The sequence below is a fragment of the Microdochium trichocladiopsis genome (genome assembly GCF_020744255.1).
Source record: "Microdochium trichocladiopsis strain MPI-CAGE-CH-0230 chromosome Unknown B0I36scaffold_13, whole genome shotgun sequence".
NCBI lineage: Eukaryota > Fungi > Ascomycota > Sordariomycetes > Xylariales > Microdochiaceae > Microdochium > Microdochium trichocladiopsis.
Genome location: NW_025763556.1, coordinates 758,023 through 785,748, shown reverse-complemented (window position 1 = coordinate 785,748; position 27,726 = coordinate 758,023). Strand labels below are relative to the sequence as shown.

At 57.4% G+C, this 27,726-nt stretch overlaps 9 protein-coding genes across 9 annotated transcripts; 7 read left to right on the top strand and 2 right to left on the bottom strand.

Annotated features, from left to right (window-relative positions):
• Nucleotides 1-248: 248 nt before the first annotated feature.
• On the top strand, nucleotides 249-1,776 carry B0I36DRAFT_355578 (uncharacterized protein; the record flags this gene model as incomplete). Its single annotated transcript, XM_046157453.1, has 3 exons — nucleotides 249-483; nucleotides 559-631; nucleotides 696-1,776. 3 exons carry the CDS (start codon nucleotides 249-251, stop codon nucleotides 1,774-1,776), a joined length of 1,389 nt encoding a protein of 462 aa, XP_046005315.1.
• Nucleotides 1,777-2,220: 444 nt separating this feature from the next.
• On the bottom strand, nucleotides 2,221-5,205 carry B0I36DRAFT_436366 (S-adenosyl-L-methionine-dependent methyltransferase; the record flags this gene model as incomplete). Its single annotated transcript, XM_046162818.1, has 3 exons — nucleotides 2,221-2,790; nucleotides 2,880-4,558; nucleotides 5,155-5,205. 3 exons carry the CDS (start codon nucleotides 5,203-5,205, stop codon nucleotides 2,406-2,408), a joined length of 2,115 nt encoding a protein of 704 aa, XP_046005314.1. The 3' UTR covers nucleotides 2,221-2,405.
• Nucleotides 5,206-9,671: 4,466 nt separating this feature from the next.
• Nucleotides 9,672-10,201, top strand: B0I36DRAFT_355576 (uncharacterized protein; the record flags this gene model as incomplete). The annotated part of the gene is made up of 2 exons (XM_046157452.1): nucleotides 9,672-9,898; nucleotides 10,126-10,201. 2 exons carry the CDS (start codon nucleotides 9,672-9,674, stop codon nucleotides 10,199-10,201), a joined length of 303 nt encoding a protein of 100 aa, XP_046005313.1.
• A 6,727-nt stretch (nucleotides 10,202-16,928) lies between these two features.
• On the top strand, nucleotides 16,929-18,431 carry B0I36DRAFT_369312 (uncharacterized protein; the record flags this gene model as incomplete). The annotated part of the gene is made up of 1 exon (XM_046159756.1): nucleotides 16,929-18,431. The coding sequence occupies one exon, from the start codon at nucleotides 16,929-16,931 to the stop codon at nucleotides 18,429-18,431; it is 1,503 nt and encodes a 500-aa protein (XP_046005312.1).
• Nucleotides 18,432-21,375: 2,944 nt separating this feature from the next.
• Nucleotides 21,376-22,268, top strand: B0I36DRAFT_397860 (uncharacterized protein; the record flags this gene model as incomplete). Its single annotated transcript, XM_046161595.1, has 2 exons — nucleotides 21,376-21,633; nucleotides 21,708-22,268. 2 exons carry the CDS (start codon nucleotides 21,376-21,378, stop codon nucleotides 22,137-22,139), a joined length of 690 nt encoding a protein of 229 aa, XP_046005311.1. The 3' UTR covers nucleotides 22,140-22,268.
• Nucleotides 22,269-22,889: 621 nt separating this feature from the next.
• B0I36DRAFT_397858 (uncharacterized protein) lies at nucleotides 22,890-23,351 on the top strand (the record flags this gene model as incomplete). Its single annotated transcript, XM_046161594.1, has 1 exon — nucleotides 22,890-23,351. A coding segment is annotated over one exon (462 nt), but the record flags the coding sequence as incomplete, so codon positions are not given.
• Nucleotides 23,352-23,779: 428 nt separating this feature from the next.
• B0I36DRAFT_338584 (major facilitator superfamily domain-containing protein) lies at nucleotides 23,780-25,609 on the top strand. Its single transcript, XM_046155782.1, has 4 exons — nucleotides 23,780-24,053; nucleotides 24,125-24,153; nucleotides 24,223-24,291; nucleotides 24,358-25,609. The coding sequence occupies exons 1-4, from the start codon at nucleotides 23,822-23,824 to the stop codon at nucleotides 25,465-25,467; spliced, it is 1,440 nt and encodes a 479-aa protein (XP_046005309.1). The 5' UTR covers nucleotides 23,780-23,821; the 3' UTR covers nucleotides 25,468-25,609.
• Nucleotides 25,610-25,668: 59 nt separating this feature from the next.
• On the top strand, nucleotides 25,669-26,361 carry B0I36DRAFT_49405 (zinc finger CHY domain-containing protein). The gene has a single exon (XM_046162964.1). It carries the CDS (start codon nucleotides 25,792-25,794, stop codon nucleotides 26,179-26,181), a length of 390 nt encoding a protein of 129 aa, XP_046005308.1. The 5' UTR covers nucleotides 25,669-25,791; the 3' UTR covers nucleotides 26,182-26,361.
• Nucleotides 26,362-27,201, bottom strand: B0I36DRAFT_49406 (catabolic dehydroquinase qa-2). The gene has a single exon (XM_046162965.1). It carries the CDS (start codon nucleotides 27,055-27,057, stop codon nucleotides 26,542-26,544), a length of 516 nt encoding a protein of 171 aa, XP_046005307.1. The 5' UTR covers nucleotides 27,058-27,201; the 3' UTR covers nucleotides 26,362-26,541.
• Nucleotides 27,202-27,726: the final 525 nt, after the last annotated feature.

Here is a 27,726-nt window from a genome sequence, read left to right as displayed (position 1 = left end):
GGTCTTTAGTCCCGTCAAAGCGCTGGCACTATTGCTGAAGAGCTGGCTGTGAGTATCCACACCAATCGCACGCCAGCTATACAAGACACATAATGACCCAGGCAGAAAGCCAGGTCTGTGGTTCCTCGTCGTCACTCTTTATAGACGGGCTTCTTTTGCTGTCGTGATCGCCTCTCCCATGAGTTGAAAATGGTGAAGTCCGGCCACATCTTAGTAGCGGCATTTGCCGTGCTCGGCCATGCCAAGCCATGCACACGAGCATCGTCGTCGCTGACGGCATACGCGACCTCGACAGTGTTGTCAACATTCACTTCTACCTCGAGCACGACAACCTATGCTACGGGGAGCAGCAACCCGGCCCAGAGCTCCGATGCTGGCTCTACGACTATCACGAGCACAACTTTGAGCTACGTAACTCCAGTTCCACGACAAAGTATCCAGTCACGTCTAGCATCCCCGTTGATGAGGACTACTGTCTCCAAGGTATGTCAACGCCTTGATTTGACTTCGCGCTGTTCTCCTGTTGCAAAACATGTCCTGAATATGCATGAATCATAGCACTTGAGTCGCAGGGCCAGATTGCCTCAACAGACTGTTCGGCATCTTTGTTTGATACAACAATCACGACTGGGTAGAGCTGTCCCTTTCTCTCCCCCGGAGGGAGCAAGAACAACTGAGTTGTAGCTTATTAATAGAGCCAGCACCGTCACTGAGACTCTAACCACCACGATCATTGAGAGCGTGGAAAACACTGCCGTCGAAGTTCATCCCACGACGAGACCGGCAACCACGGAGATTTCTCTTCATACCATCACAGTCACTAGCACGGCCTTTGTGGCTGACGTCGTTACGTCCTTGAGCACCGATCTGACGACGGAGACCGTCACGGTTGGGCAGCCAACCACGACCACATCACTGCAGCACACAAGCGTCTTGGTGCTGAAAAGAGGAGTGCATGCTCGAGCGGGGACCATTCCCGCCTATGCGGCAGCCGCGTGTACCGGCTGGGACGCGTATGCGTCCGCCTGCGGCCGGTTGGGCATCTCGAGCTCAACCACAACCATTACCACAACCGTCACCGAGACTGGGCCTGCGTTGACAACCTCGGCAACCACCACGTGGACCACAGTCACGTCCATTTCGCTCGACGTGTCGTCTGCCACAGCCACCACGTCGACGACCCAGACGGACCTGACCACTGCGACAAGCACGACCACCACGACGCAGACTCTGACTGCGACCGCCCTGCCACCCGCTACTGTGGTGACCAAGCGGTGCACTTTGAAATACGCGCCCTTTGCCCTCCGCATACTCAGCGCGAACGCCGGCATGTTCCGCTGGCTCGAGCTACACTGGGAAGATATGAGCACCATCACGCGCCGGCTGGTCTGGGTAGACCTGCAGGCACCGCGTTTAGTCAGCAGCTTTAATCTCCCAACGCTCGCTGGCCCAGCTGGCGTATTCCAGAGCACCGGCGGCTTCAGGGTGTACCCGGTAGTGGCCGTCTTTGACTTGCCGCCGCCGGGGCAGCAGCAGACCCAGTCCGTCCGTCCACGCATGACCAGTCGTGATATTGCCGCTACTGCCGTCAGGGTGGGGACTGCCCGGCACATGTTCGCGTGCAGGGACGCCGACACGGGCGCGTTCTCGCTGCACGGCGAAGGGGGCAGGGTTAATATTCTCGACTGCGAGGGCAAGATGTTCCTGTCTTCGGGGGATGGGAGCGACACGGGCTTGTCCTGTACGATTGTGGTGCCGACAATTGTGTACTTTTGAGTATTTGTATAAACTCGCCTTGGAGGAATGGGGAAACGGTGGAAGAACTTTTAATGGGAGGGAGGGAGCGGAGGGAACGGAGAGGGTACGCGCACCGCCGCCCGAAGCTGCTTTTTCACGCCCATCCCCAACACCGTTGCTACTATGGACACTCTAACTAGCCATCGCTTACTGGGATCCAAGACAACATCGAGCCGGCAGAGAAGCTCGAGCTGGAACTGATGGACCTACGTGAGAAGACGTATGGCGATAAGCACCTGCGAATGCTCGAGAGCATGCAAGATCTGGCCATGACTTGGCACGCACAGGGTTACAAGAGGGACGCGGTGTGAAGTCACTGAAAGAGTGCTGGAAATGTCGCGTCAGAACTCAAAGAATCAAGGACCCTGGTTCAGATAAGCATCTTACACATGAGCCACCAATTGGCGGCATGTACCAACGGAATTTGGCGTTACCAACAGCAGTTTCTCTTGTATTACTGGAATCCTGAACTATCCTACACCAACAGAATAGGGATTGTCGGGATATCTCACGGGGTAGTTCCCTCAAACTCTTCTTTGGTCCCGAATCAAGTCGCTTGTCCGGTGCTCCACATGGTCACACAATGGTCAAAGCCCTAACGTCCCTAGCTATGTAGTATGGGTAGCACGTAAAGTGCTAATCTCAACAACATCCATATCAAGGTCGTCATGTCCGTCACTCAGCTGGTGCACTACAAAGCCAGTACGCAGTGTTGGCTCTTCGTCCTGGTCAAGTTCCGGTAAAGTGAGTGAACTCTCACGTGAAAGATCATCAACAGGCGAGAAAAGACGGTCCTCATCATCGTCCTCGACCATGATCACATCATCATCGTCACTGCTGATACAGCTGCTGCTTCTGCCGCCATTTGCTTCGCGGCCCCAGGCATCGGTGATAATAACCTCGTCATCGCTATGGTGAACATGAGCTTCCTCATCATCATCATCAAGCACGATGATCTGCGGCAAGGCGTGCGACCCGGGCAAGGTCATGTACCTGTAGAGATGGGCTGTTCACTCCTAATTGGAGCGGGTGAGGGATGAATCCTGTCAACTCTAAGAAGCCACTTCCGAATATGATCGTACAGCGTCTTGACAGCTGTGGGTGGAAATGCATTTCCGGCTTGTTTGACTACACCTTTGGGGCTGAACTTGTACGTCCACGGAAAGCCCTGAAGGACCGCAATCTCTCGAGGTGTGAACTTGCGAGTGCCACTAAAGTGGCAGTCGTTTCCCTGGGTGCCGCCCGTTGTGATCGTCTTCGACAGGAACTGGTTTGGGTTCCAGGGGGCAAGGTTCAGTCTGCGCATCCCTCGTGGCTCGTGATGCGGGTCGTGCAATGCTGTCATGACGGGAGGGGGCCGACAGAGGGCGTCCGCGACAGTTATGAATCGCTGCTGTCGACCTCGAACCGCTGATGCCGCGTGTGTGGGGGCGGGCAACGTTGGCAGAGCTTCGCCTGGGCAGGACCCGATGATGATGAGTCGCCTGCGTTGCGCACATGTGCCCCAGCCAAGCAGTTGGACCACACCCCAGCGTATAGAGTACCCGTGCTCCGTAAAGCCACGAATCAAACTAGCCATGTACATTTCGTGCCCACCGTGGGTGATTCCGAAGGTCTGCTCTAGAGTGAAGATGCGGGGCCTGATCTTGTTGACCAAGTCACTGCAGGCGAAAAGCGCTGCCGTGTTCATATCGTCGTTCTGGCCAGGTTTTGTGTGAGCTGGAGAGAAAAATTGGCAAGGGGGCGAAAGGTGTAGGACGTCTACCCGATGTCGCCGAGCGGAAGTGATCAGATTGGCGACATTGGCGTGATAGAGCTTGGCCTGAGGATAATTCATCCTGTATGTGGCACAAGCCATGCTATCCGCATCGCAACCGAGCTGGACATGAAAGCCAGCGGCCTGGGCGCCGCAGGAAGTGCCACCTGCGCCGCAGAACATGTCGCCAAAGGTGTACATCTGGCCAGGGATACTGTGGGACCATACGTTGGCTGAGCTCTCACTGTCAGAAGTGGCGCTCATAGCATGGTCGTCGTCGTCGTCAAGTATGACAACTGCGATGCCATCCTTCGTCGGTACGGGCCGGTGTGTGCCTCCACGAATGCTCTCAATGCCCCGCCAATCCCTGCGCCGCTTGTTGTTGGAGACTGCGTATCCGGTGGAGGCTTGTGATGGGTCGATAGTCTGCAGGACAGTTTCTCGCGCTTGTTGCCTGGTCCCCGCGTGTCCCGTGGCCTTGGGGTACTTCAGGGTACAAGTCCAGCGGCATATCAAAGCGTTGGACTGCAATGCCTCTTGACGGAAGCTAGGATATGACGCGTTGGTGAAAATGACACGCTGGCGTCGTTTGACTTCATCTATGGGCACCTCAACGAGTGCCTGTTGCTCAGTCGTGGCAGTGAGGCCATCAACTGTCTCGAAGACTAAGCATGCCTCGTGCGGCTTGGGAGGCAGCCAGCTTCTCATCACGCGAGACCGGCCAATCGGAGTGCCTGCCACGAGGACACCGCCAAACTGAGTGCGTATGACATGCTGAACCAAGAGGAAGTTCAGCTTGAATGACGAGATCTGGCAGGTCAGCTCGACAACGTTGCCAGCCGAGACGGTCTCGTGGTTCTGGATCGGGTAACTCAGAAGCAGGGTATCGCCATGCCGCTTCTGCTTGTAGATTATGCTTCGGAAGCGGAGCAAGTCAGACTCGTCGGCGCTCTGGTCGTTGTGAGATGATGGTGAGCCGGTTGTGGCGTTGGTAGCAGAGATGTCCTAGATCTCAGCTGCGCTTTCTGGCTGCTCGAGGCTCGCCTCGGCGTCCTCGTCGATGCTGATGACGGGCACATTGTGCTGGCTGAGCCTTTGGCGGTGCTCACGAAGCCGCCGCTCAACGCCTGCCTGGATTTCATCGCCCGTGAGGTCAAGCACATCGTCGTCGCCGGGGTCGTGGGCGATGGACTGCGTCGGCCCCGCAGCCGGGATGTATTGACGACGTGGCAGCATGCTTGCGGCCCTTGGACAGCTGGGCTGAGGATGCCGGCCGCCAGCAACAAGCTTCCTCGATGCGACGTCGAGGCTCAATCGGAGGCTGCAGAGTTGCCAATGGTGGTGGTGGTGGTGTTGTTGTTGGCGGTGGCCGTGAGAGGAGGTAATGGAGGGGGGGTGCAGTTGCAAAGGCGCCACAGCCGCTGCCGGTCAGACGGCACACCGCTGCTGCTCGAGGTCATGTGCTCATGACCGCGAGTTTGATGCTCCTCGCTGCTGCGGGTGCCCGCAGAGTCTCGCTGTCAACGCCGCCGGTAGCCAGAGGCACAGGTAGAAAAAGCACTGCATACAGTGCTGGCAACCAACAACAGATATGTCTTTACCCGGTGCTCTCCAGGCGCAGGACTGCTTCCGCTGATGTATTGGCAGGTCATCAAGAAGGAGGCACCTTACCGACGCAGCATTTGTCGTGTGCGTTTGCTTGCCAATGCAGGTCACTAATTCTGCAACCGTTGTTCTGAATAGTCTCCATAGCTGTTGAAGCAAATTCCTTGTGGCTTGACAGACTGGGAAAGCTTTTGTTCCAGCTCGTCGTTCTCTGCATGTGAGGCTATATTCCCATGGTCTTTTACTTCCTTCAGCCTTCATCCTTCGACCACATGGCGCTCACTGGAAAGGGTGGACGGCCGGGAGGGGTGGCCTACAGTGGTCTTTCACAAAGTTCGTAAAGACGGACTTTTCGCCCTTCACCTCATTAAGCATGTAGTAAAGCAATATTTCTATGGACTTGACACTCGCACAATATAAAAAAACCGCTTGGGAGATGTAGTCGATGAGACTTTGCGCGAGCAGAATGAATCGTGTCTGAGTGGTGATCCTGGCAAGACTATACGATCCACCAGACTCGCCACTTCAAAGTTCGAACATGAGTGCGGAAAGCGACGGCAAAGGCGGGCTTATGATCGTAGCTGTCTTCGGCTCGGCTCGGACAGAGCAAGAGACGAGCTCTATTGGCCGGGCAAACTCCCAAGTGCTGTAGAGACTATGGTCAGCAAGCCCACACCTCTAGTCAAGATTTGCGTTACCGGGCCGCCCCATTCCCGCTCTCACGCTGCCACGTTGGCTTATGTGTGTGTGGTGTGTAGAACAACAAGCTGATAGCCCTGTTCAACAGGGTGGCTGCTTTGGGTATTTTCCACACCCTCCACATCTTTCCCCTCTCTCACCGCTTGCATTTGCGGTTTACCGCTGGCACTCTCACACATGGCGCTGTCTCCGTCTCTGCTCTCGGGCCCGGGCAGCAGCAGACCCCAATGCAACGCTGCGTCAGATGACCTCTGCGTTGCGCACCCCGCGAACCGGTCAGCATCAGCCGCGTGACTTTTTCCCCGAAAACAAAAAAAGATCGCGAGCGGCAAAAGCCCCCCCCCCCCCGGGTTGCACAGCGCCCCTTGGCCCGACGCATTGTCACGGGCCTGCAGGCGGAGGACTACACGAAGCCCAGGCTGTGCGCCCTTGCCTTAGCTTGTTTCGAGGTTCCCGAGCCACGTCAGTTTGCACTTGCCCATCCGCAATGGCGATATATATGCCCTCACCGGTCGCGGGATCATGGACAAGGGCTTTGGAATCATGCTCGGCCCCATGATTGCGTCATGGGCGCATTGGCAAAGGCCAGCCTGGCAGCCCACAGTCTCGTGCACGCGGGTCCGCTCAGTGCCTGCTGTGCTGGGGGCCGGGGGTGGGATGAAGAGCTCTCCCAATGCCACTCATTATGCAGTCATGTTTGTTCATTGCAGAATCACGGGCCGGCTTCAGAGGCGCAGTGCACTATTAGGAGGAGCCCGAGTGGAGACCGCTGTTGGTTGCAGTTGAGCTAAGAGAGCTATTAGGTAGTTAATTAATTACCTTAAGGTCGCACTCTGCATCCGTCTCTCTCTGCACGTCCACGATGGAACGTCTCCCGCGCGCCATGACGGGCATCCCCAGACGCTACTACTGCATTTACTCGTTTAGGCACATTGGATGCGATGGCACTGCACAATTGGGCATGACCGTTGCCCCTGTCAGGTTGTTTGCTGGACCTAGTCGTTTCATGACTAGCTAGCCTGTGCCTTCAGTGCACTGTGCCTGTCCGACACGCCAGATGGCATCGGTACTTGGGCAAGATTCGGCACCGGGGCCAAGCCAACAGAGGCCATGTTGGCGCTACTGGCTGCAGCTCGCCGGGGCAACAGCCAACAAAGGTGTGATTGTCTGCGTTCTTGCTCGCCTGCCCCCGGAGACACGACCGGGGGTCCCTCTTCGCGGTCGCAGCTGACTTGCATGTCGTGACTCAAAAGTACCGCATCGGCACGGAAGGCAGGCTCAGCGTGATGGGATTCGCTTCAAGGAACCACGAAGAGCAACGTGTGCATGTCGACCATGGCACACGGTATTCACTGTCAGCATCGCATCGCATCGCATCGTTGTTGTTGTTGTTGTTGTCATCTGGCTCTCAATCGTTCCCCTTTCCAGGCCGAATGCCGGCGAGCAAGGACCTTTACCTAGCATCTTTGCAGAGAATGCCGCGCGTTTACGGTCAGGTTGGCCAATATCAAGTCACATTGGCACCAAGTCACATTGGCACCACGGAAACGGCTTCTCGGTGTCACACCAGACACTACTGCAGTAAATACAGGCAGCCTAGGCAGAAACCGCGCGATCGTCGAGCCCCCAGGGGGCGCGGAACCCGGCAGAGTGGGATCAGTCGGCCGAAACTGGACGCGGCGCAGGGAGCAAGGCTGGGCGGCTGGCTGCCCAAGGGTTCCTCTGTTGGCTCTGGCAGGGGGGCTGCCTCCTGCAGCTCGCTGTTTATAGAACACTCGCCGTAGCCTGGCAAGGTGTTGCCGCTCGAAGCACTCGAAGCACGCCCTCTGCAGATGACATAGCTGGCCCAATGTAGGCTGAAAGGTCCCCTGAAGACTGCGAGACAGTTGTAGGCTGACTCATCAAGTGCTTGTGGCAGGGCAGGACAAGGTGCTCTGTTGAGAAGAACACTAGACATGTGCTTGCCAGACAGGGCTTCCAGTGAGTGAATGGTCATTTCGGCCCAACCGAGCCCGCCTGGACCAAATCATGACAGAGCGCCCCAAGGCTCTCGAACGGAACCAATGCCCGAGGCCTGAAAGTGTCAGTGGCAGCGCATGGGCCAGGCAGTCAGCCAGGGCCCGGATGCCCTTGTCCGCTCGGCACGGACATCAGCGACACGGGGAGCTATCCGCTGGCCCTGGACCGCGCCATTCTGCACTGTCACAGCAGTAAAGCCGGTTGGGTTCAGCACCAACTGGCTGGCACCCTAATGCATGCGTACGGCTAGGGCCGCGCGCAGATCTGCTGGGCAGGTATGGGGTGATGGGAAACGGACGAACTCCATATATACAAAAAGCAAAAATAGGCAGTGGGCCACACAAGCAGGCTTGGTGCAAGCTAGGGGGAAAGATCTCCATGGGCGGGTTTTGCTCCGTAGATATCAGTTGGGGGATTGGTGGTTGGTTCCGGCAGATGTGGGATAGAGCGCAAGATTGACGAGAGACCACACCAGGTGCACTACTACCATACGTCATGATTATGGGGATCTACCTCGTGCCGCAATATTGCGACGCTGGATAGCACTGGCTGGGAGAGGTGAATGCCATTACCACAATGACACCATTCCCGTACTCGGTAATGTAGGCAATGCCAAGGGGCATATGATACGATAGGCTGAATATCAGCAGAGGGTAGACTCGCCGGAGAAAGATGACGACCGACTCGTACGATTCGTTCCATGCGCGCCGGAGAATCCCACCTCAAAGAGAATCATCTGACTCAAAATCAAGCCTGAGAGTTTCCAAGCTGTGCGTAGCTCAGGTTGGCTTAGCTTCCGCGTGGGATTTGCCGTTCCCCCCTTGCTGCCTTCGTAGTCTTGTGTAACGGCTCTAGTCCAGGATGATGTCTGGGATGGGTTAGCTAGTTTTGGGGATGATATGACCAGGGTAACACAGACGAAACACGCCATCATAGCAACCATGGAATGATGAATGCTGATCCCAAATTGTAGTCATTGACAACGGTTATTCCACGCCGCGCCTCGCCAGCTTCGTTTCCGACTTTTCAGCAAAGACCTCGTACACCGCCTTGAGCAGATAGTGCACTTAGCTTGAGGCCAGGACATGGCAAGGGGCTCAAGAATGTGCTGGCACATGCCTCGTCGCGGGTACAGTTCCGGGATCTGCCTGCGTAGTACAAGTGGCTCCACACTGTCGATCAACCAGAGAGTATCGAGACGCATTTGACGGCCACGTCTTGGCTAGATACTCGAGATTACGAAAAGTACTATCACCCTCCATCCTTGCGCTCAAGGGTTCGGGGATGTTACATCCGGTGTCCCGGGGGCGGAGGCCAAGCCTGTCAGCTGTGCTTTAGCTTGCCCGTTGCCGGCAGGAGCCGGGCCACAGGAGCCGTCGTTGCAGAACGACTTCATTGTTGTGTTTGTGCCTCAAGGATGTATCTGCAAGAGCAAAGGGCCACAAGCACGCGCCAGGAAGCGCAGTAGAGTGATCTGCGGTCCAGTGCTCGGTATACTTGGTTTCCTTAGTCGTATCCTAGTCAACCGTACTATGGTAATCACGTATTGTAGCAACGCCACTCAATCTGTGCCAAGTGAACATGGCGGTTAACGGCCCCTTATCTGAAAACCATTGGCAGGATGCCTGCGTTTAGCATGGTATGACGTTGACCGCACAAGAAGTCCTGGGCTGCTCTGGCCAAGAAACTTGCCTGTCTTGGTCAGGTGCCCAGAGGCTTGCGCGTCTAATCACGCACAGTTGTCGTGGATGTAGAATCATTTTCCTGAGAGCAGAACCTTTTGCGAGCTGAACAAATGGGTGGTAGTACCAACTCTGGATCGACCAGGGTGCCACGAGCCTCTTCTGCTGCCGTCTCCATGTCTCACGGACTGTTTGGCCCTGTGCGTTCAGCTCCCATGTCGGTCTTCAAGGGTGTCAGACCTGCGGACCGGGCTGCGAACCATGACCCTGGTCTTCTGTTGATTGTCGTTGGCGTTATGCGGAGTACACACCTGACCCTTCGCCTAGGTTCGCCAGGTTGGTGAGTGGCTGAGTCGCTCTGCTCTTGACAGGTATATGCAAGTACCCTGGGAGAGGCTCAGAGCCATGTTCAGCTGATTATTCATGCCATTCCGGATGCATCGATCGCGAAAGACAGTGCTCGGAGACAGTAAATGTCTTCATTTGCCCTTTTCATGGATGGATAGAGTACCAGGGCTGCTTGCTGACACGAGGCAGACGTGAACTGATACATGGGACTGCGGGCAGGGTGATGATTGGCAACGATGACGCTGTTGTCACACTCGTGGCCCGAGAGTCCATCACTGTCAGACTCACCGTCTAGTCTCCGGGGTCGCCGTGCTTGCCAAAAGCACAGCGGAACAGCTGCCGAGGTCAAACGAACACATAGCTCCATCGCCCGGGGGTTCTGGTGTCATTGCGAGCTCACAAACATCACATGGCTGTGGCGTTCCGCATTGTCAATATTCACAAGCGCATTGGCTCCTCAAGCCAAAACACTGACCAAGCTCTCGCACAAAAGTTCTCTCTGAAACTGGCACGGGAAGCCCAGCCGGTGCCGTCCCGGTTGCACCGTACATATGCAGGGCATACATATCTAGCACGGGCAATGCAGGCAAGCTCGGTACACTCTGAATAAGACTTGGCGGCTGGCCCCCGTTGGCGATATGCTTTCGGGAACGATTGGGTTATGCCGCTAGGGTAAATACGCCGGATGGACGTGGGTATCGAGATGGCCAAACAGCAGGGGAGGAGCAGTCAGTGGGTTGGCTCATAGGCAAGGCGCGGACAGGGTGGTCAATATGCAGCGGCCTACAAGCCTGCTCAAGTAAGGCAGCGGAACGGGCGATATCCGGGACCGAAATGACTCTCTGCTGACACGAGGATGCTAGTCGTTGCCGTTGTTGAGTCGGTGAGGACAACGACGAGAGTCACGATGCGACTCGGCGGCTGCGGAGCACCAGCTCGGAGGTGAGAGCGGGCGATTATCTGGCTCCGAGCTCGATGAGGGACATACGGCATACGGGCTCAAGTGAGGCACAAAAGGCGTCCAGGGACGGCTCGACGATCGTTTTGGGGTGTCACATTGCTTTGGAGAAACGCCACACCCTCCATTACCTTCACCGGTTTCGACAGGCACGCGCGTGTGGAGAAGAAAAAAGGGAGGGGCAAGCTTGGGGCGTGTGCGTTGGCAAAGACAGCCCCAGGGCAAGACAGGCAGGCAGGCAGGCAGCAAGGAGACAAAGCAGGCCAAAAACAAAAACAAAATGAGCCGTTGCGGCAAGAGCCTCGGAAAAAGCAAAAGCATGGAAATCAAGGTTGGTGTTGGGTGTTTGGTCCTGCCGCCCATCTGCCCATCTCTTCCTATCTTGTTTGCTTCTTCCTTGCCCAGCGGCCATTTTGCTCGACTTTTGGGGGCGAAGCGGGCCACTCCGCCGGGCCTAATTTGACTTGTACGCTGCTGCTTGGCAAGCGACTGTGCAGTCAGCAACCGAGTCAAGGTCGGATTGTCTGTTCTACGCACGCAGTTTGTCTTGTGCGCAGGCATTGTGCCAGGCCATTCGCCTGGTCACTTTCATTTGTGTTTGACCAAAAAAATGTGCCGAGGGAGGACGTGTGGCTGATGCGTGTGGGTAAGGTCTGCGGCCGCTCACGCAAGGGAGAGACGGCATGGGAAAGTTTGTTGGTGGGTGCGTTTTCCGAACGGCTGCATATTCACAAAAGGAGTTAAACCGGCTAGTTAGTGCCACTGCCTTGCGCGTGTGTGCGATCCAGGGCAATGGTACCAGAATTAATCGGCAACGTCGCCACGGACGTCCCTGTCGTCCGTCTTCGCGAAACCCCCGGGGCGGTTGACTGACGGACATCTCCTTCTCTCCACGGCAGCCATGACCTCAGACAGACGTGCCCGACAGCTGGGCCCGTGTGGGCACGGATGGAAGTCACAGAAGGGCTTGGCGGCGAACCAGAAACTTCGAAAGATGGGGCTCTCATCTCGTTTCTCGTGAGTTTCGACTCCCTGGCGCCCCGAGCAGAAGCCGCTCCACTGTCCGTGCTGTGACTAGCCAGGACAGGGCCTGGAGGGATCGAGCACGGATGGGCCCCGGGCTGTGATGATGAAGCAAGTCATGCTGGCGCTTGGGTGGTGGCAAGCAGCGGCACCAGCACAATGGAGCCCGGCCATGGGCGAAACCTTGGCCGCTCCTGGACACCCAGCCACTGGCTAGCGAGTCGCCAATTTACCACCGGGCCGGGATCCTAGCGCAGGGGAGATGACGGCGGGTCGCGTCCCCGGGATAGCGGCAGTCTTCCACGCCAGCTGTGGATTGGTCGACGGCAGGTCCGGAACTAGGTTCCAGCCAGCCGGTCCAGCTAGCCCAGGGACAGTCTCCAGCTTGCGACGACCGGGACGTCGCCGCCAGCGCGAGTCCGCGGCCACATGGAGTCATGGGGGGCGAGGGGCGCATTGCCCAGTCATGACTGGAGGGACAGCCACTAACCGGCGCAAACTCAAAAGTTGGGACCTCCCTGGTGCATTTCGTCAGGGAGTCGATCAAGGCTCCGTGGCTGCCGTCCAGCATTGGGTTTCGGCCTTGTTGAGAAATTGCGATGGCCACACACTGCTTGCTTTGTGGTTCATAGTGGCGAAACGTCAGGATGCAGTCAAACGAGAATAATGAGCAGGCGATCGGTTGAGGATTGGAATTATGGCGACTGGTCCGTCTCCGTAGCAGCAATGTCTCACCCCCGAGGCAAGACAAAATCAAGAGAACCGGCCGCGCCCAAAGTCTCGCGCCGAAATACACTCTCCGAGGCAAGCCAGGGTAGGCTGGGTTTGTGCAACGACAGTACATAGCGCAAGGCACCATATGAGTCATGGATCGATACTCCATCGCCGGATCGCTTACACAACCGTTCGTGTGCATGTTGCGAGGGTTCGCTGCTGGACACTCTGGGTGGGAGCCGAGCCAGGCGATCGCTCTCCTGCGAGGGCGTCACTGCTGGACCAGCGGATCCACAAACAAGAAACTTCGAGGCAGCCATAACCAAGCAGGCAGGGCACTTTGATCACCCCGTAGCGAAAATGAACAGGCTTGAGACATTGTTCGGCCCATTTTCTTCAATGCGTGGTGGCACAAGCCACCTGGGCGCTCTGATTGGCCAACCCTTCCTGGTCTGGAGAATGCCTCCGTCCCGCGAACCCTCGAGGGCTCAAGGGAGCGATGGAGCCCTGGTGCTTGTCCAAGCCATTCGCCTGCCGTGGGAGCTCTTGCTCTGTCCCAGCCGAGCATCCCGCGCCCGCAACGATGTCGTCCGCCTGGTGGCCAGACAACATCTACAAAGAACGCCATGGACAAAAGCCCATCAGCACGTCTTGAGAGCCCAAGTCAGTGAGCCGAGAGGACATGGCGTGGAACAAGGTGCTGGTTCTCCGCATGTTCCACGGGACTTCCCAACCAGGGAAGGGCCACCTACGCCTTCATCCCTCCAGTGGAGCGTGGTCGACGGGGCCATCACCGTGGCTGCAGAGGAGCCAGACATCGCGTCGAATGCTAGCGCGGCCCAGCCAGCTGGGACTCGGGCCGGGCTCTCGTTTGCCAGCGAGGGGCCAGGAGGCTTGCGTCCTGGCCTTGATCTCTGGCATTTGCATGCACTCCCCATGCACAGCATAATTAGGTCCGGGAGGCACAGCACAACATCCACATGGGCGCCGGGACCATGCGTGGGATGCGGCGCCAAGGAGCCCACGAGCGGAACGACTGCAGATTGCCATTTCCCGCTTCCCTCCCCCCGGCCCCTGTGGCTTGGGAGAGAGCACATGACGGACCGTGATTGCAGGCATCAAGTATTATTGTCAGGCACAGGTGCAGTCATCAATCGTAGCATGGGGGGTTTTGTTGCTTCCTGGCCTGTTGGTTGTGGGTTTGTAGACCGCAACACTGTCTGTCTGCCTCTCTCGCGCTGAGCATCGTGGAAAGAGGAGCCTCGATCCATCTGATCCTCAGGGCGGGCATGGCGTGATGGACCAGTCATGATGACCGAGCCGAGTGCTGTTGGTTCCCTGGCAGCCGTGTTTCCGTCGGGTGTGCTCCATAATTCAATGTGACCACGCTCCGGCAGACCGGTGTGAGGAACGAACGAGGCCCAGCTCGGCGAGCCAGGGTGTGTCCTGCATTGTGTGCGTTTTGCTGCTGTGGTGCGGTGCGTTACTGTTGTGGGCAACGACTGGCCACCACTGCGGAAGAGCCCCTATTGGCCCCAGGACCAGCCAAGATCACCGTTGGGTTCGTTGCGCGCAGCCGGCTCATACGCGCCACGTGAGGAGACCCCGCTCCATAGCGGCACTTGGCTGTTTCGGGCCTTGAGCGGCGGTTGCTGTTTATTCGAGCCCCAGCGCAGGCAGGTTGGCGTGCTTGAAAGTAATAATGGAAGTGGACAGATGGGCAGCGGGAGGCCGATTGAAACCGGTGACGGGAAAACGACGCCATCAGGTAACCAGCAGTACACGTCGAGCAAAAGGAATTGGCCAAGAATCTTGCATACCGCTCCTCCTGCTGGACGAGGGCACAGCCACTGGTCGGTCGCTCGCCTGCTCGAACTGCTCCAAAGTGGGAGAAGCAACGGGTTCCAGAGACGGGCCTCGTGACCCGTTGCACACTGCATGTCGCACACTGACCCGGCTGCACGCTGCCGTTGTTTGTGTCTCATTCTTCCGATCAGACGAGGGGCGGCACGGCTTCCGGTCCGCTGCTGCCTTGGACGCTCACCGAAAGATGCTTTGCAGGGACGTTTGCCGAGCGAATTCCACTGTAAACAAGATGCGGCGTCGAAGAAACGAAAAAGAAGGCAGACAATGAGGCGAACAGAAGACTCAAATTGCTGCATGTGCAGCGCACGGCAGGAATGCAGGACTGCAGGAGAGCTCTGGACCCTGGACACCGCTCTTTCGGCGCAGAAGGGCTCTGAGGGAGGGCCCCAGGAGACTCTTGACCTGTCAATCCACAATTGGGAGCTCTTCATTTGACAGAGCTCTCTGCGCGCGAACTCGTCGAGCCTCGGCTCGAGACGTTGCTATCCTTGGAAACCAACAACAGCATCAGACTCGCCCACTTGCTTGGTCGCAACGAGTCGAACATGACACAGGCGCATGATTCAACGACCCGGAACCTGGTGGGTAAGCACTGCCGCCCAAGGTGACGTGGGACTTGTCGGCGACTGCCAGCACATTCCGAGTCATGGTCTGGGCAGTCAGTAAGTCTGACCACGGGAGCTCATGATCCTCTTCACTGCACCATCATCTTTCATCATAGGATGCCGTCAACATGGCGAGCGGCGGGACCGCTGACTTGCAGGGCCAATCGTGGCCTATGGGACCCCACGGGCAGCTCGAATGGCCGCGCGCCCACACCAGCGCAGCACACCGCTGTTGCTTTGCGTGGTGGTGTTGCATTGCGCCGGGAGAGGGGGCGTCCAGCCAGCCAAACTCTGCCCTAACTGAGACGGGACGACGGCGAGTTAACGCTGCGTCTGGCCCGCCCTCCAGCCTTGCGTCGTCGCGTCCCAAGCGGTCCATCCAGGGGATCTCCAACTGACGTGTAATTGATGCACGAGACAACTCAATGTCGAGGGCATCTGGACCCTTGTCGCCGCGTGCCGACGAACATCGGAACCAAGTGCCTTGTTTCAAGTGCAAAATTGGCCATCACCGCCTACATCACAGGGCCTCTCCGCCTCTTGTACTGGGGCAACGACAGACGGGGCGCCCTCCGATTGGCAGGGCAGCAGCTGGCGGCAGGGCTGAGGGGAGCAAGAGGCAATGAGTGGCAAGCACCAAAAGGTGCTCGTCGGGGTGCCCAACGTGTCGCACACCAAGGGAGAACACCTCCCAGCAGCTTGTCCCAGTTGGGCCCTCTTCTCGCGAGGGAGACACAGCAGGGGAACACCTGGGGGAGAGGTGTCGAGCTAGAAGCGCCTATGTGTGCTCACTTCTGACAGGGGCTCAGGGGCACACCCCCCCCCACCCCGGCCCCTTCTGGGGCTGGTCCCAAGCAGAGCTTGTGGGTTCCAGCTAATATTGCACTCATTATTTTCTGGCTACCGGGACCTTTTTTTTTTTCTTCTGTTTGATTGCGGAAGAGGACCCAACCCTCGCTGTATGGACCACCGGTGCAGCATCCGTACGGAGGACGGCAGAGGTCTGTACGCCGCTCGTCTTCCGTGTGCTGTCCTTGTCTCACCTCTGTGCAACTCGGTCAAGGCAATGTTAAAGCAGCACATTCTGTCTGTTTTCGATTGATGTTACAGGTCCAGAGACATGTTGTTATGCTTGCCCATGCGGTCAATTGGGAGCTTCCGTGCAGCAATAGCCCATCATGTGATGGGGCAGACCCGGCTTTTGGCGCTGGCAGCACCATTACGTAGCTCCAGGTCCGTTCACCCTTTACATCACGCCTCGCCTTTTGCTTGGTTCCACAATCCCTGTCCACACGTTCCTTATTCCTTCCACCGCGCTTTCTGCTTGTTCTTTACCACGGCCACCCCTCCCCCCCTGGTCCCCCTTTCCCCGAGTCCGGTCCACCCTTCCTGTGCCACGACGCTCCCCGGTGAGATCTACATGGTGCTACTTGGGACCAGCGCTCATTAGGCTCCTCTGTGTCACTTTGAGGCTCTGTGCCTGTGTTCTCGTGCCTGGCTCTGGTCCCTCGCCAGCTTATAAGGACCGGCCCCCCTCCGTCACTCTCCACACCAGGCCTGGAACAACAGTCCCGGATCCCTCACAACCTACACGCCAAACACTCTAGCACAGGAGCCAAGTCTCTTTGACGAAGATCGCCTGCCATACCTTTCCACGCTACACATGAACCAGACCAAGACAGAAACGACATTAACGACACGACCCAGACCGAACCCACGCCATTGACACTCGCCAAGGTCGCCCTTCGTTTCGACTATCATCACAACCATCGCCATACAAACGCGTATATATATATCCATCTTCACATACCTGTAGAACGTCACGGTGCTCTACGACCCTTCGGCACTGTGTCACGATGCAGACCGGAGAGTTTGCCTCGGTCTTTGACCAAATCGCACCTCGCTGCTATGTCAGCGTTGCCCAATATTTCCGCACATCAGCCGACCAGGACACAAGACGTATCACAGCACACCTGCAGCAGGCTGTACGGAATCTCATTACCGTCCAGCCCTGCCTTGGTGGCGTCCTGTCTGAGGATGACACGGCCTTCATCCGCTTCCACTCGCGGCCTGTGCCAGAGCTTAACGACATCGAGATACGGGAAATCGACTGCCGGCAAGTTTCATTCGCCGACCTAGAGGAGAAGCACTACGGCCCGAGCTACTGCTGCAACCCCGAGTTCGCGGTACCCCCTCCCAATAGCGAATTTGTCCCCGTCTTCCGGGCTGCCATCTGCTGGTACCAGGACGGTTTCGCCGTTCTGACATTCCTCCACCACACTGTCGCAGACGGACTCTCATGCCAATACCTGATCGAAGCACTGGCGGCCGTCACCTGGGACGAGATCAAGCTACCACGGCACCGCCAGCTCCGCTTTGGTGAGCCCAGCTGGAAGAGCATGGTCCGCCGCGGCTCGATTGCACCTTCGACCAGTAGCAGTGCTCCCGCGTCGGCTTCTTCAAGGCAGCATGGGCAGCATGAGGCTGTCCAGTTTGACCAACACTGCGCATACGCGGCCAAGGGCTGCGAGTCTGGGCCACTTGCTCACCGAGGCACCACGACACCTCCTGGACCCCTGACACAGCTTCTTGTCCAAGTCTCGACCCCTGGCACGGACGACGCCTCGTGCACTCGTTTCTGCAAGAGAGCAGCACAGGCCTGGATCCTCACCATGACCTCCCGAGACCGGGCCGGCCGCTTCAAGCGCCGTCATGAGATGACCACGGGCATCGAGGCCGATGCTGAAGAAGATGAGCCGCTCGCAGACCTACTCTTCGCGGTCGGGCTTAATCGTGCCGATGACGAGCTCGGCAGCCGCGCGGTCTACAGCAAGGTCTCGTACCCCGTTTCGCGACTCATCAAGGCTCTCGATGACCCTGCCGAGGTCCGCAAGCTCGAGATCCACATCAGCAAGGCCGTCGAGACTGCGCGCCTACCTCAGTTCCGCCGAGCCTACGAGGAGACTTTTGAGAACTACTTTCGCGAAGGCGGTGATCCCTCGCGGATCCAGGTCAGCGCCGACCAGGCCGACCCGTACGTCTTCATCTTCAACACCTGGCGCTTTATGGGCAAGACTGGGGACCGGGTCACCCCGATCCGCTGGAAGTTCCCCTGCTTCTCCTCGCCCAAGGCCCCTGACTGCATCCGCAAGGTTGCGTCCGGCTATGGCGGCGCTTCATACGGTCTCGTCCAGCCCTCCACGCGCGTATGCCGCGATGGCAAGCGCAGCCCGGACGAGATTCTGATTACCCTCGAGAGCGGTGACGCCCGCGAGTTCACTGCGCTCGTTGACGAGCAGAAGCACGCGGGCATCACTTCATGCTGGGAGGTCCTCGACATGATTGAGCAAACTGCTTGATCGCCCCCGCCTTCCGCCTCACCACCACACCTTCCTGCTTCAGCCATATCACACAGTTTAATCTCGCATTATCTTTTTACCACATGATTCCTTGTCATGGTATATTCAGCATGGGCAGCATCACGGGTCGTTACGGGACATAGACATAAAGGGGCTTTCGCTCAGAGCGACGGACAATTTGCTTTTGGTCGGGATTGCTTTTCTTACAACGGAGGGTCAAACATATAGGGCACAGCATCATTCATGTTACTTGCTTTTCGCGCGCGTGTACTCACCATCAAGCACACCTTTCGGCGAACTGGGAACGACACACACATTACTCACAAGGGATGGAAGCGGCGTTGCCTATTCTATAGGCGGATGGAACCATTTCTTACAACCATTCTTGATTTCACACATTGTATCTCGTCGCGCTCTGGGTTTTGCGCGCCTATGTACGTCTGGGTTTGGACATATCTTGATTTGAAGGATACCCTGTATTGCAAACATGCATAAGTTTAGTCGTCCTCCTCTATGGTTGTATTCATTGACACCAGAAATCGTTACTATGAACGCGAAGGGTTTTCTTCCTTGAGACATGTTGGTGAGGCCATCGATCATGAAGGCTCGCCCTCTTGGTGAAACACGCAATCTCTTGGCCGAGCCATTGTCACGCGGGGCAACTGTCAATGATATCTGGATGATTATAAACACTGAAGATAAGCTCTTGTAAGCGGCGTTGATATGATGTAAGCTTATTAGACAATGCACAGGTACGGTCCTGAGCGAGGTAGAAATGGTCATCCTCCCACCTCTCTCTAAAGTGCTATGTGTGCCTGGGACTGTTCATGCCTTCAGCTGGTCCGTTCAAATTAATAGCAATACATAAATATGAACTCCTATGACTGCGCTAGCACAGTTTCTCAGATGAGAACAAAAGCTTTGCCTTTGGGCAGATCCAACGATGAGAAGCATCTATCTATTTTTTACAGTTATAGGCATGTTTATATTGTCAGAGCACGAGCCCAGAAGGAAAAGAAGCCTCAAGAGCATGAGATGGTGAGCTGGTAGTACAGGGATGTCCGTAATGCAACTCGCCAGCCGCCCACGCGCCGCGGATCGTGGAAGTCATAGCTGGCTGCAAGTACGTAGTGCTTAGCATGTAACAAGAGAAGACTTTCCTTTGGTCTACTTTCTCCGTAGTTTGGATCTTCGTCGAGAAATCCTTGACACGAAACATTGGATCTGTCCAGGACTATACTATTTCTTTGGTGGTAACCTTGCCTTCGAGGCAAGCCGAGCAGACCTCGCTATTCCCACACGGGCAGGTCCCTAACATTATACCAGGCAGCCGCTACCGCATAATCTACTTTGGGCGGTATGAGCTGTGACTGGCCATTGTCGGGCATCAAGCTAACGTGACGAGCCGTGATGGATCCATGGGTCTAAGCCATCGTCATGAAAAAGGGTAGATTTAATGCTGGTACGCCAACATTTTCGGCTCGGGCATGAGCAACCTTTAATGAGCTCGGGGATATCGTTGACCCTACGTTTCAGCAGAGGCATCGTCGTCCACCGCACTGTTGTCCACTGCTAAGTGGTCATCTATCAGCACCACAAAAGAATCATGAGCCCATCGACTCGCAATGATCATGAACTGATGTCCCGGACGACCGTATAGCACTATTATACGGCACTACGGAGTAACTTGTACCCGTGATCAGCTCGTCATGGCCATGGTGTCGGCATGATGCTTCGTGTGTCGTGCCCTCTACATGTACCATCGGATAACAGAGCACAGCTAGGGCGATTGCGCAGGATGTTGCGGCTCTGGGCCGATTCCCAAGCTGGTGGAGCTGCAGTTGTTCCTATTTACCCATGCGCCATGTGCTTCTGAGAGATACAGCTTGCCATGTCGGCCTAGGATACAGAAGTGGTTCGAGATTTGTAAGACTTGTGCTGTGCAGCATGGGTCGCTACTGTCTTCAGCCGTGCCTGCGCGACACGAACGTGCAACACAGATACGCTTCCTACGCAGACGCTAACAGGGTAAAAGGTCGGGTCAGGTCTAGGTCGGAGCTGGGGAGCACTGTTGACTATAAGTACTATCTGCCATGGTCCATGATGCTCGGGGTAGTAAGTCGATGCTACGGTGAGATATACCGTTAGTAGTGGCCAGTGCGGCAAGCGGAGGGCCTGCTGTGCCGGTGTAGAGGGTTTCCAAGGGCTCCCATGCACTCTTTCACCTCGAATAAGTTTTTGGGCGTCCTGCAACAATGAACTCTCATTGCATGCATGGTGGAAACCTGCTGCGCGTGGAAATCGCATATCGTGCTTGTGAGCTTGCCGATTACTACTAGTCTACCCATTACTGACCGCAAAGCCGATGAAGCTCGAGTTTCAGATGTTTTTAAGAGCGTGCAACTCTGCTTCCCGAAGAGGCAGCATTCTACGAACACCGCTTTACTTCCTGGCTTCCCTGTGGGTGGTTGTGGGTCGACATAGCGGCTGTGCGGCCGCTGACTTGCGCCGACTGACCTCGATATTAATAGGAGTGATTGATCGACCGCCAAGGCCCCCATAAGCCGTGATATGACGTCTCGTCAGGACAACCCGTTGCCATGTAGTGCCAGTGGTAATGATCTGCGAACTTGGGGCAGTGCGCTGGAGTCACCGATCCCTAGCACGGTGGTTGATTGGATAACGATGTCCACGCTTCCTCGTAGGACTCGACCAGTGACCGCATCTTCACAATCGGGCGAGAGGCCTCATAGCCCGTCACTGGGCTGACCTCCGGCATGGCACTGCCCTGCCCTGCAAAAATATAATGTTGCCGAATGAATACAAAAGACCGCACTCGCCCACAACTAACGGTGTGCAGATACGCAGATTGCGTCTCACATAACCGCGCAACATTTTCGTTGGCCTATCAGTGTTCCAGCTCTACATTGTCCAGCAAAGTATCATGACAGCACAAAAGGTATTGTGGCACGTCGCGCAGACGCTGCCCATCCTGGCAGCAGGCGCGTGGGCCATAGCTTGCATCGTGACCGCTTTCAACGTCCCTACCCTCCCTTCACGGCCTTCGTCCTCGTCATGGCCGTCTTCGGGATGGAGCGGCTCGTCCACCAGCTCAGGCTTCAACGCTGCCTCCAACGCTGCCTACGCAAGCTTCGAGAGGCAAAGGACGTGGCTATTGACACTCTGGGTTGGCACTGGCCTGGTGAGTTCCAAACTATCGAGCCGTCCATTGTATGCTTAAGTGTAACTCGCTCTAACAATCACGCGTGGCTATAGGGTTGGTTCTCCGCCGTGGCAGGTGTCGTCATGTATATTGCCCTCGGCCTTGTCGACAAGTACGTACGCACACGTACGAGCCACAGAGACAAGTGGCTCAAGCGCCGCAAGATTTTCATTGTCATCACCGGGATCTTTCGTGCTCTGGGCGCGACAGCGGGCATTGCACTTGGTGCCTACTACGCCACTACACGGAGCACCAAGCTGGCCGCAGCCAGTGCTCTGGCTTTTGTTTTTGCCGTGGCTTGCATCGTAGCCATCGTCTTTACGACACTCAAGCGGATCCACTACGATCCGGATGTGAAGCAGGAGCAGGGTCAAGGCTATACTGAGAATGTAACACAATATGGGCAGCCACAGGGGGCGTACGGACAACACTCGGTGCCTGCAAACAGTGGGCAGAATGGATGGCAAGCACCTTCTCGCTACTGAGTCGACGGGAGTGGAGGTCCTCGGAAGGGCTTCTTGGGCCTATGTATATGATGGTGGTTTGGACTCCATCGCCGGCCAAAGGTGGCAGGCCAGGGCGTCCCCTGCCAAGTCAGCTCCATTGTACAGTATTGTGGTCAGTGTATTGTTCATTGTGTCAACTCTCTAAGTGTGGCGGCCGCAGATCGTAATGTACATCTTTATCTTTAAAGTGTACTTCAGGACTGAATCATTTTGACCGATTCAGTAGTTTGCCCACAAGAAAAACCTCCGCAGGCTATTGTGCTTTGGCAACTCCTTGTCATCCCGAACTTGGCCGCAGCTTTCCTCGATGTGACTTGCGGTCGGAAAAGAAGCTGGATGCATATCGTGGGCCGAGCCCAGCAGAATATATGCGCGCGCGATAGAACGTACGCATCGCGAACGTGAGCAACTCCAGCGAGATTCATGCCTCTTGCCCAGACGCCATCAGGGATCACAAACTCCAGCGTCTTCGCTCCACGCATATCAGTCACAATAGACCAGAAGCGAGGCATGCCGAGTGAGCCCTCTCATTCCTTTGAGCTCTGCCATCTCCCCAATGCACCGCGGACAGTCCCACAGACACCGTCGACGAGGTCTACAAGAAAACCGTCAGTAGGAGAGCTTGCGGCACCACTAGCTGGTCCGAATTCCTCGCGGTTGCCACCACTCCCCGTCGCTGAGTCACAGCCACCTGTCATCTCCATCACCACTATGTCACTGCCACGGCCATGCACGCCAAACAAACCGACAAGCAAGATTCACCTGCCTTTGACACCGCCGAGTACTCCAGGCCGGCACCCTCTGAAGCTTTTGGACCGCAAGCAGAAGTCTGTCAGCCTGCGAGAGCACGACAACCCATCAAAGACATGGGATGCCACGAGATCACTCAGAACCCCCGTGCCATCACGTCTGTTGCTCGCGCGATCCCCCAGCCTTGTGGTCGCCAGGAACGTAAAGACACCTCTCAAGAGCAGGCTGGTTTCCACCTTCAGGGACGAACAAACGCAGATTTCTCGTGGAGAGCTTTTTGAGCGCGTCCACGGCTGTCCGGACATCCGCATAGAAGAAGAGCACAGGCACATTGTGACGAGTCATCTGCGAGCTGTGCGGCGCAAGGCACGCATTGCCAGCAGGACTCGGGCCGCGCTGCTGGGCCGTGCATGTCAAGACGTCCAGCATGGCCATTTTGGCAGTGCATATCTGAGTCTGGTTGGTGCGCCTAAACACCTCATTTACCGACGGAATGAGTGCTAGATGGATCCATTGGAAGCTCTGCACTTGTATACCCCGAGGAGGCCAGGCAGAGGAATGGATTTTTGGGGTCAGCAGCAGGTAAACCTTGGGGCGAGAGGCTGTCCACCTGCACCGTGCTTGACGAGTAGGGATCCACAGCGAGGCTGTTCATCACCTTGCACATTGGAATGTTGTGGAAGTGTCGAGGTGGAGGGGAAATATGATGAGTGAAGTGTTCTGAAGATGCAACAGAGCCGATCATAAGCGCTTGCCTGTCAATCAAAGGGCGCGCGGCGGCACGAGTTGGGGTTGGATCGACAGAAGTGGAGATGGCCGGATTCACCCTCGAGGTTGTGCGCACACCGTCTGTAACAAAAGTATAAATTCCTCTACTTCATGTCGCGCAACACAGTTTCCACTCTCTCACAATGCCACGCGGTACGAATTTGAATGCAATGGAGCTCGAAACACGCAACTCGCCGACAGGCCACGTGGCAGACGGAAGCTGCAGAATTCCGACAACGAGCGCGAGCACTCCCGAGTATGGCAGCCCACTGGCAGCGCCGCCGAGACCAGAGTTCTCGCTGCCGCCTGCCGACAGCGGGAAGGATGCTTGGCTCTTCCTCGCAGCGTGCTGGGCCGTTGAGGCTCTGGTCTGGGGTTCGTCACCCCTCTCTCCCCTTACGAGACTTGCGGCACACGATCTGACATTGGACACAACTGGGGGGCAGGCTTTGGTTTCTCCTTTGGCGTTTTCCAGGTATGTCGGACGTCCTCTGTGTAGGCCTACCGCACTTTTGCAGCGCTGACGCTTGGTCGTTACGACCAGGACTACTACACAACTCACCTGCCATTCAAGGGCACTGGCAACATCGCCGTTGTGGGCACGACCACGCTGGTAAGTTGACCCCTCTCGCATTGTTTTGTTGGAGTGCAAGAGAGACTTGGCTGAGCACAGCTGCAGGGTGTCATGTACATGGCTACACCGGTCGTCCTCATCCTGGCCCGCTTCCGCCCGCGCTGGGCGCGGTGGTTCACACTCGGCGGGCTGACATCCGCGGCTGTCGTCATGGCTCTGAGCTCGTTCAGCACCACGGCAGGCGCCCTGGTGGCCACACAGGGCGTCCTGTTTGGGCTTGCCGGCTGCGTGGCCTACTGCCCCTGCATACTGTACATTGACGAGTGGTTTGTGCGGCGCAAGGGCATGGCGTATGGCATCACGTGGAGCGCGGCGGGCTTTGGCGGCGTCGTGCTGCCTCTGCTCCTCGAGACGCTCCTCGCGCAGTTTGGCTTCCAGACGGCGCTGCGGGCGTGGGCGTGCGCGCTGTTCGTCCTCGGCGTGCCCATCTCGGTGTACGTCAAGCCGCGGATCCCCGTGCCGGCGGCGACGCAGGTGCGCAACCCGCTGCGCAACGTGAGGCAGTCGCTGCTGTCGCGGCGGTTCCTGCTCTACCAGGTCGCCAACGTGGTGCAGGCCACGGGGTATTTCCTGCCGGCCGTGTACCTGCCGACGTATGCACGCTCCATGTTTGGCGCGTCGACGCTGCTCGCCGCGCTGACGGTGCTGCTGGTCAATGTCGCCGCGACGGTCGGGTCGGTCGCGATGGGCTGGATGTCGGACAAGGTGCCGGCGACGACGTGCCTCGTCGTGTCGGGCGCGGGCGCGGCCGTGGCGACGCTCGTGCTCTGGGGGCTGACGTCGTCTCTGGCGGGGCTCTACGCGTTCTGCGTCGTGTACGGCCTGTTTGCGGGATGCTACACGTCCATATGGCCGGGCATCATGCGCGAGCTGGCCAGCCGGTCCAGCGGGCGGCAGGACGAGGAGGGTGCAGAGGACGCGGGCGGGCCGCAGTACACGGACCCCACGCTCATCTTTGGCTGGCTGTGTGTCGGCCGGGGCGCGGGCAACGTCATCTCGGGGCCCCTCAGCGACGTGCTCATCTCGGGGCAGCCATGGGCGGGCGGTGTGGTCGGAGGCTACGGCAGCGGCTACGGCGCGCTGATTGTGTACACCGGAGTCTCGGCCGTGCTGGGCGGCAGTGCCTATGTCTGGAAGCGACTGGGGCTGCTGTGACGGCCCTGTATCGTAGTAGGTACGTAGATGACAAAGTTTGTGCCTAAGTAGCTTAGATGAGTCGCCTCTGGAGCTGTTGAATGGGTATTGGTAATTGACGCCGCAGCGTGCTGCCTGGCTGCCCCGTTGCTTTCGAGCTATCCATGGATCCGTGGGGCAATCAATGTTTGGTGAGGTTTGCACGATGCACAGTTCGTGCACGCACTTTTCCAACACCAACTCGCCTTTGACAACACAAGTGACACACAAAAACAACCAGCCCTTCACGGACAGTCCTGTGCCTCGCATTACGACGCTCGTCACACATCAGGGACATCTCCAATCATGTCGGCCCAACCTCAACCAGCTGCGTCGCCCGTCGTCCACGGCATCGACACGACCGCCCAGACGCAGTGCGCGCACTGGCACTCGCCGCGCGACGTCATTGCGATCCGGCACAGGTGCTGCGGCGAGTACTACGCCTGCATCAGTTGCCACGAGGCCCTCGCGACACATGCCCCCGAGGTCTGGCCCAAGAGCGAGTGGCACACGGCCAAGGCTGTGCTCTGTGGGAAATGCCGCACAGAGCTGACCATTGCCCAGTACCTGGCCTGCGAGAGCACCTGTCCTCACTGCCGGGCGGCATTCAACCCGGGCTGCGCAAGGCACTACGACTTGTATTTTGAGAAGCAGACGGATTCGGACAATACGGTCACAGATGGCAACAAAGCATGAACGGGGCAGGGCTGCAAAAATAACCCAAACTCATTCCTACGTGCTTTTCGTCCGACGAGTCATCTCGGCATTCATTCGTGCGACCGACGGCCAGCGGCGATTCTGTCAATCACGTATCACCAGGCCCGCGTGTTCGCGGTGTGGCCTGGCTTCCTGTTCTCGTCTGCGCCCTTTCTCGCTCTCGGGGCTGCGTGAGAGCGATCCTCTTCGCGCCTTTACAATGCAATTTGCCAGAGCTCTCGTCATCTCCGAGTTTTGCCGTGGGCTCTGCCGGTTGAACCCATGCCTCACCAGCGGCGGCTTTCTCCTCCGGCTCACCCAACTACTACAAGTCTACAACCTGTGCCTCCCCTTCATGCCTCACGCCTTCTGCTTGAGCTTGAGGTGCTTGGCCGCGTACTCGAGCGCAGCCGTGTAGCCATAGACGCCGAGCCCGCAGATGACGGCGACGGCCTTGTCGGCAAGGAAGCTCTTGTGACGGAACTCCTCGCGGGCATGGACGTTGGTGACGTGGACCTCGATAAAGGGGACGTCGACGCCGGCGAGGGCGTCGCGGATGGCGACGCTGGTGTGGGTAAAGGCGCCGGCGTTGATGATGACGGCGTCGATGGGCTTGCGCGGGGACGAAGGGTCCGACGAGGCCGGGATGAGCTTGGCGGCGGGGAAGAGGTCTGGCTTGGCGGCGGCGTGGATGGCGTCGACGAGCTCGCCCTCGTGGTTTGACTGGATGGCGATGACGGAGACGCCCAGGGACTTGGCCTGCTCGTGGGCAGAGCGCTCGACGTCGGCGAGCGTGGTGTTGCCGTACATGTGCGGCTCGCGGGTGCCGAGCAGGTTGAGGTTGGGCCCGTTGATGATGAGGATGGAGCGGGACATGGCGGCGGCGGCGGCGTTTGACGGTGGCAGAGAGCGCAAGGAGAGAAATTAACGGTGGGCAAACAATGGACAAGTATCTGCACAAGACGCCGCTCGATCAATGCTGGTGATGTCTGGTCCCGGTGGGTGGGAGCCCCTCGACGGACGGCAGGAATTGCCCTGCCGGTGCCGGGGGCTGGCGCCGGCGCCGACTCGAAATCTTGGGGTACCCCGGCCAGCCCGCGCAGGCGCAGTGAGGGGTAAGCAGGTGGTGTGGCTGCGAACGCGGAGCAGCCAAGCACCCCCCTTGGCTAAACGCTTAGCCCCTCGTCGTCTCCTCCAGCTCCATCACTCAGCACCCAACAACAACCAACCCCCCATCGGTGCGGAACAATGCCTGCCAGGACCCCTCGAGGGCGGAAATAGCAGCAGCTGGAGCAGAGCAGCGGCTGCCACCGGCTCTCTGTGGAACCCTGTCTGCCGCGTTGTGACAGAAACCCGCACTCAGGTCGTGTGCCGATAGCGCTCCACGTTATCGCACTACCCCTCTGTAATTCCTAGTCTAGATGCTCAGTCACACAACACCACGAAACAAGCTCCCATCATCACCAGCAACAGCTGCTGCGCAATTCTTCTTGTACCCTGCCAAACCCTGTCCGCCAGTGCTCACCGTCCTCGATTCTCACGCCA

Excerpts from the sequence above, each read along its gene's own strand:
- B0I36DRAFT_338584 (XM_046155782.1), top strand. The coding sequence starts at position 23,822 with ATGCCACGCGGTACGAATTTGAATGCAATGGAGCTCGAAACACGCAAC. Across the intron at positions 24,054-24,124 it reads CGTTGAGGCTCTGGTCTGGG|GCTTTGGTTTCTCCTTTGGC; the intron begins GTTCGTCACCCC and ends ACTGGGGGGCAG. Across the intron at positions 24,154-24,222 it reads TCTCCTTTGGCGTTTTCCAG|GACTACTACACAACTCACCT; the intron begins GTATGTCGGACG and ends CGTTACGACCAG.
- B0I36DRAFT_49405 (XM_046162964.1), top strand. The coding sequence starts at position 25,792 with ATGTCGGCCCAACCTCAACCAGCTGCGTCGCCCGTCGTCCACGGCATC.
- B0I36DRAFT_49406 (XM_046162965.1), bottom strand. The coding sequence starts at position 27,057 with ATGTCCCGCTCCATCCTCATCATCAACGGGCCCAACCTCAACCTGCTC.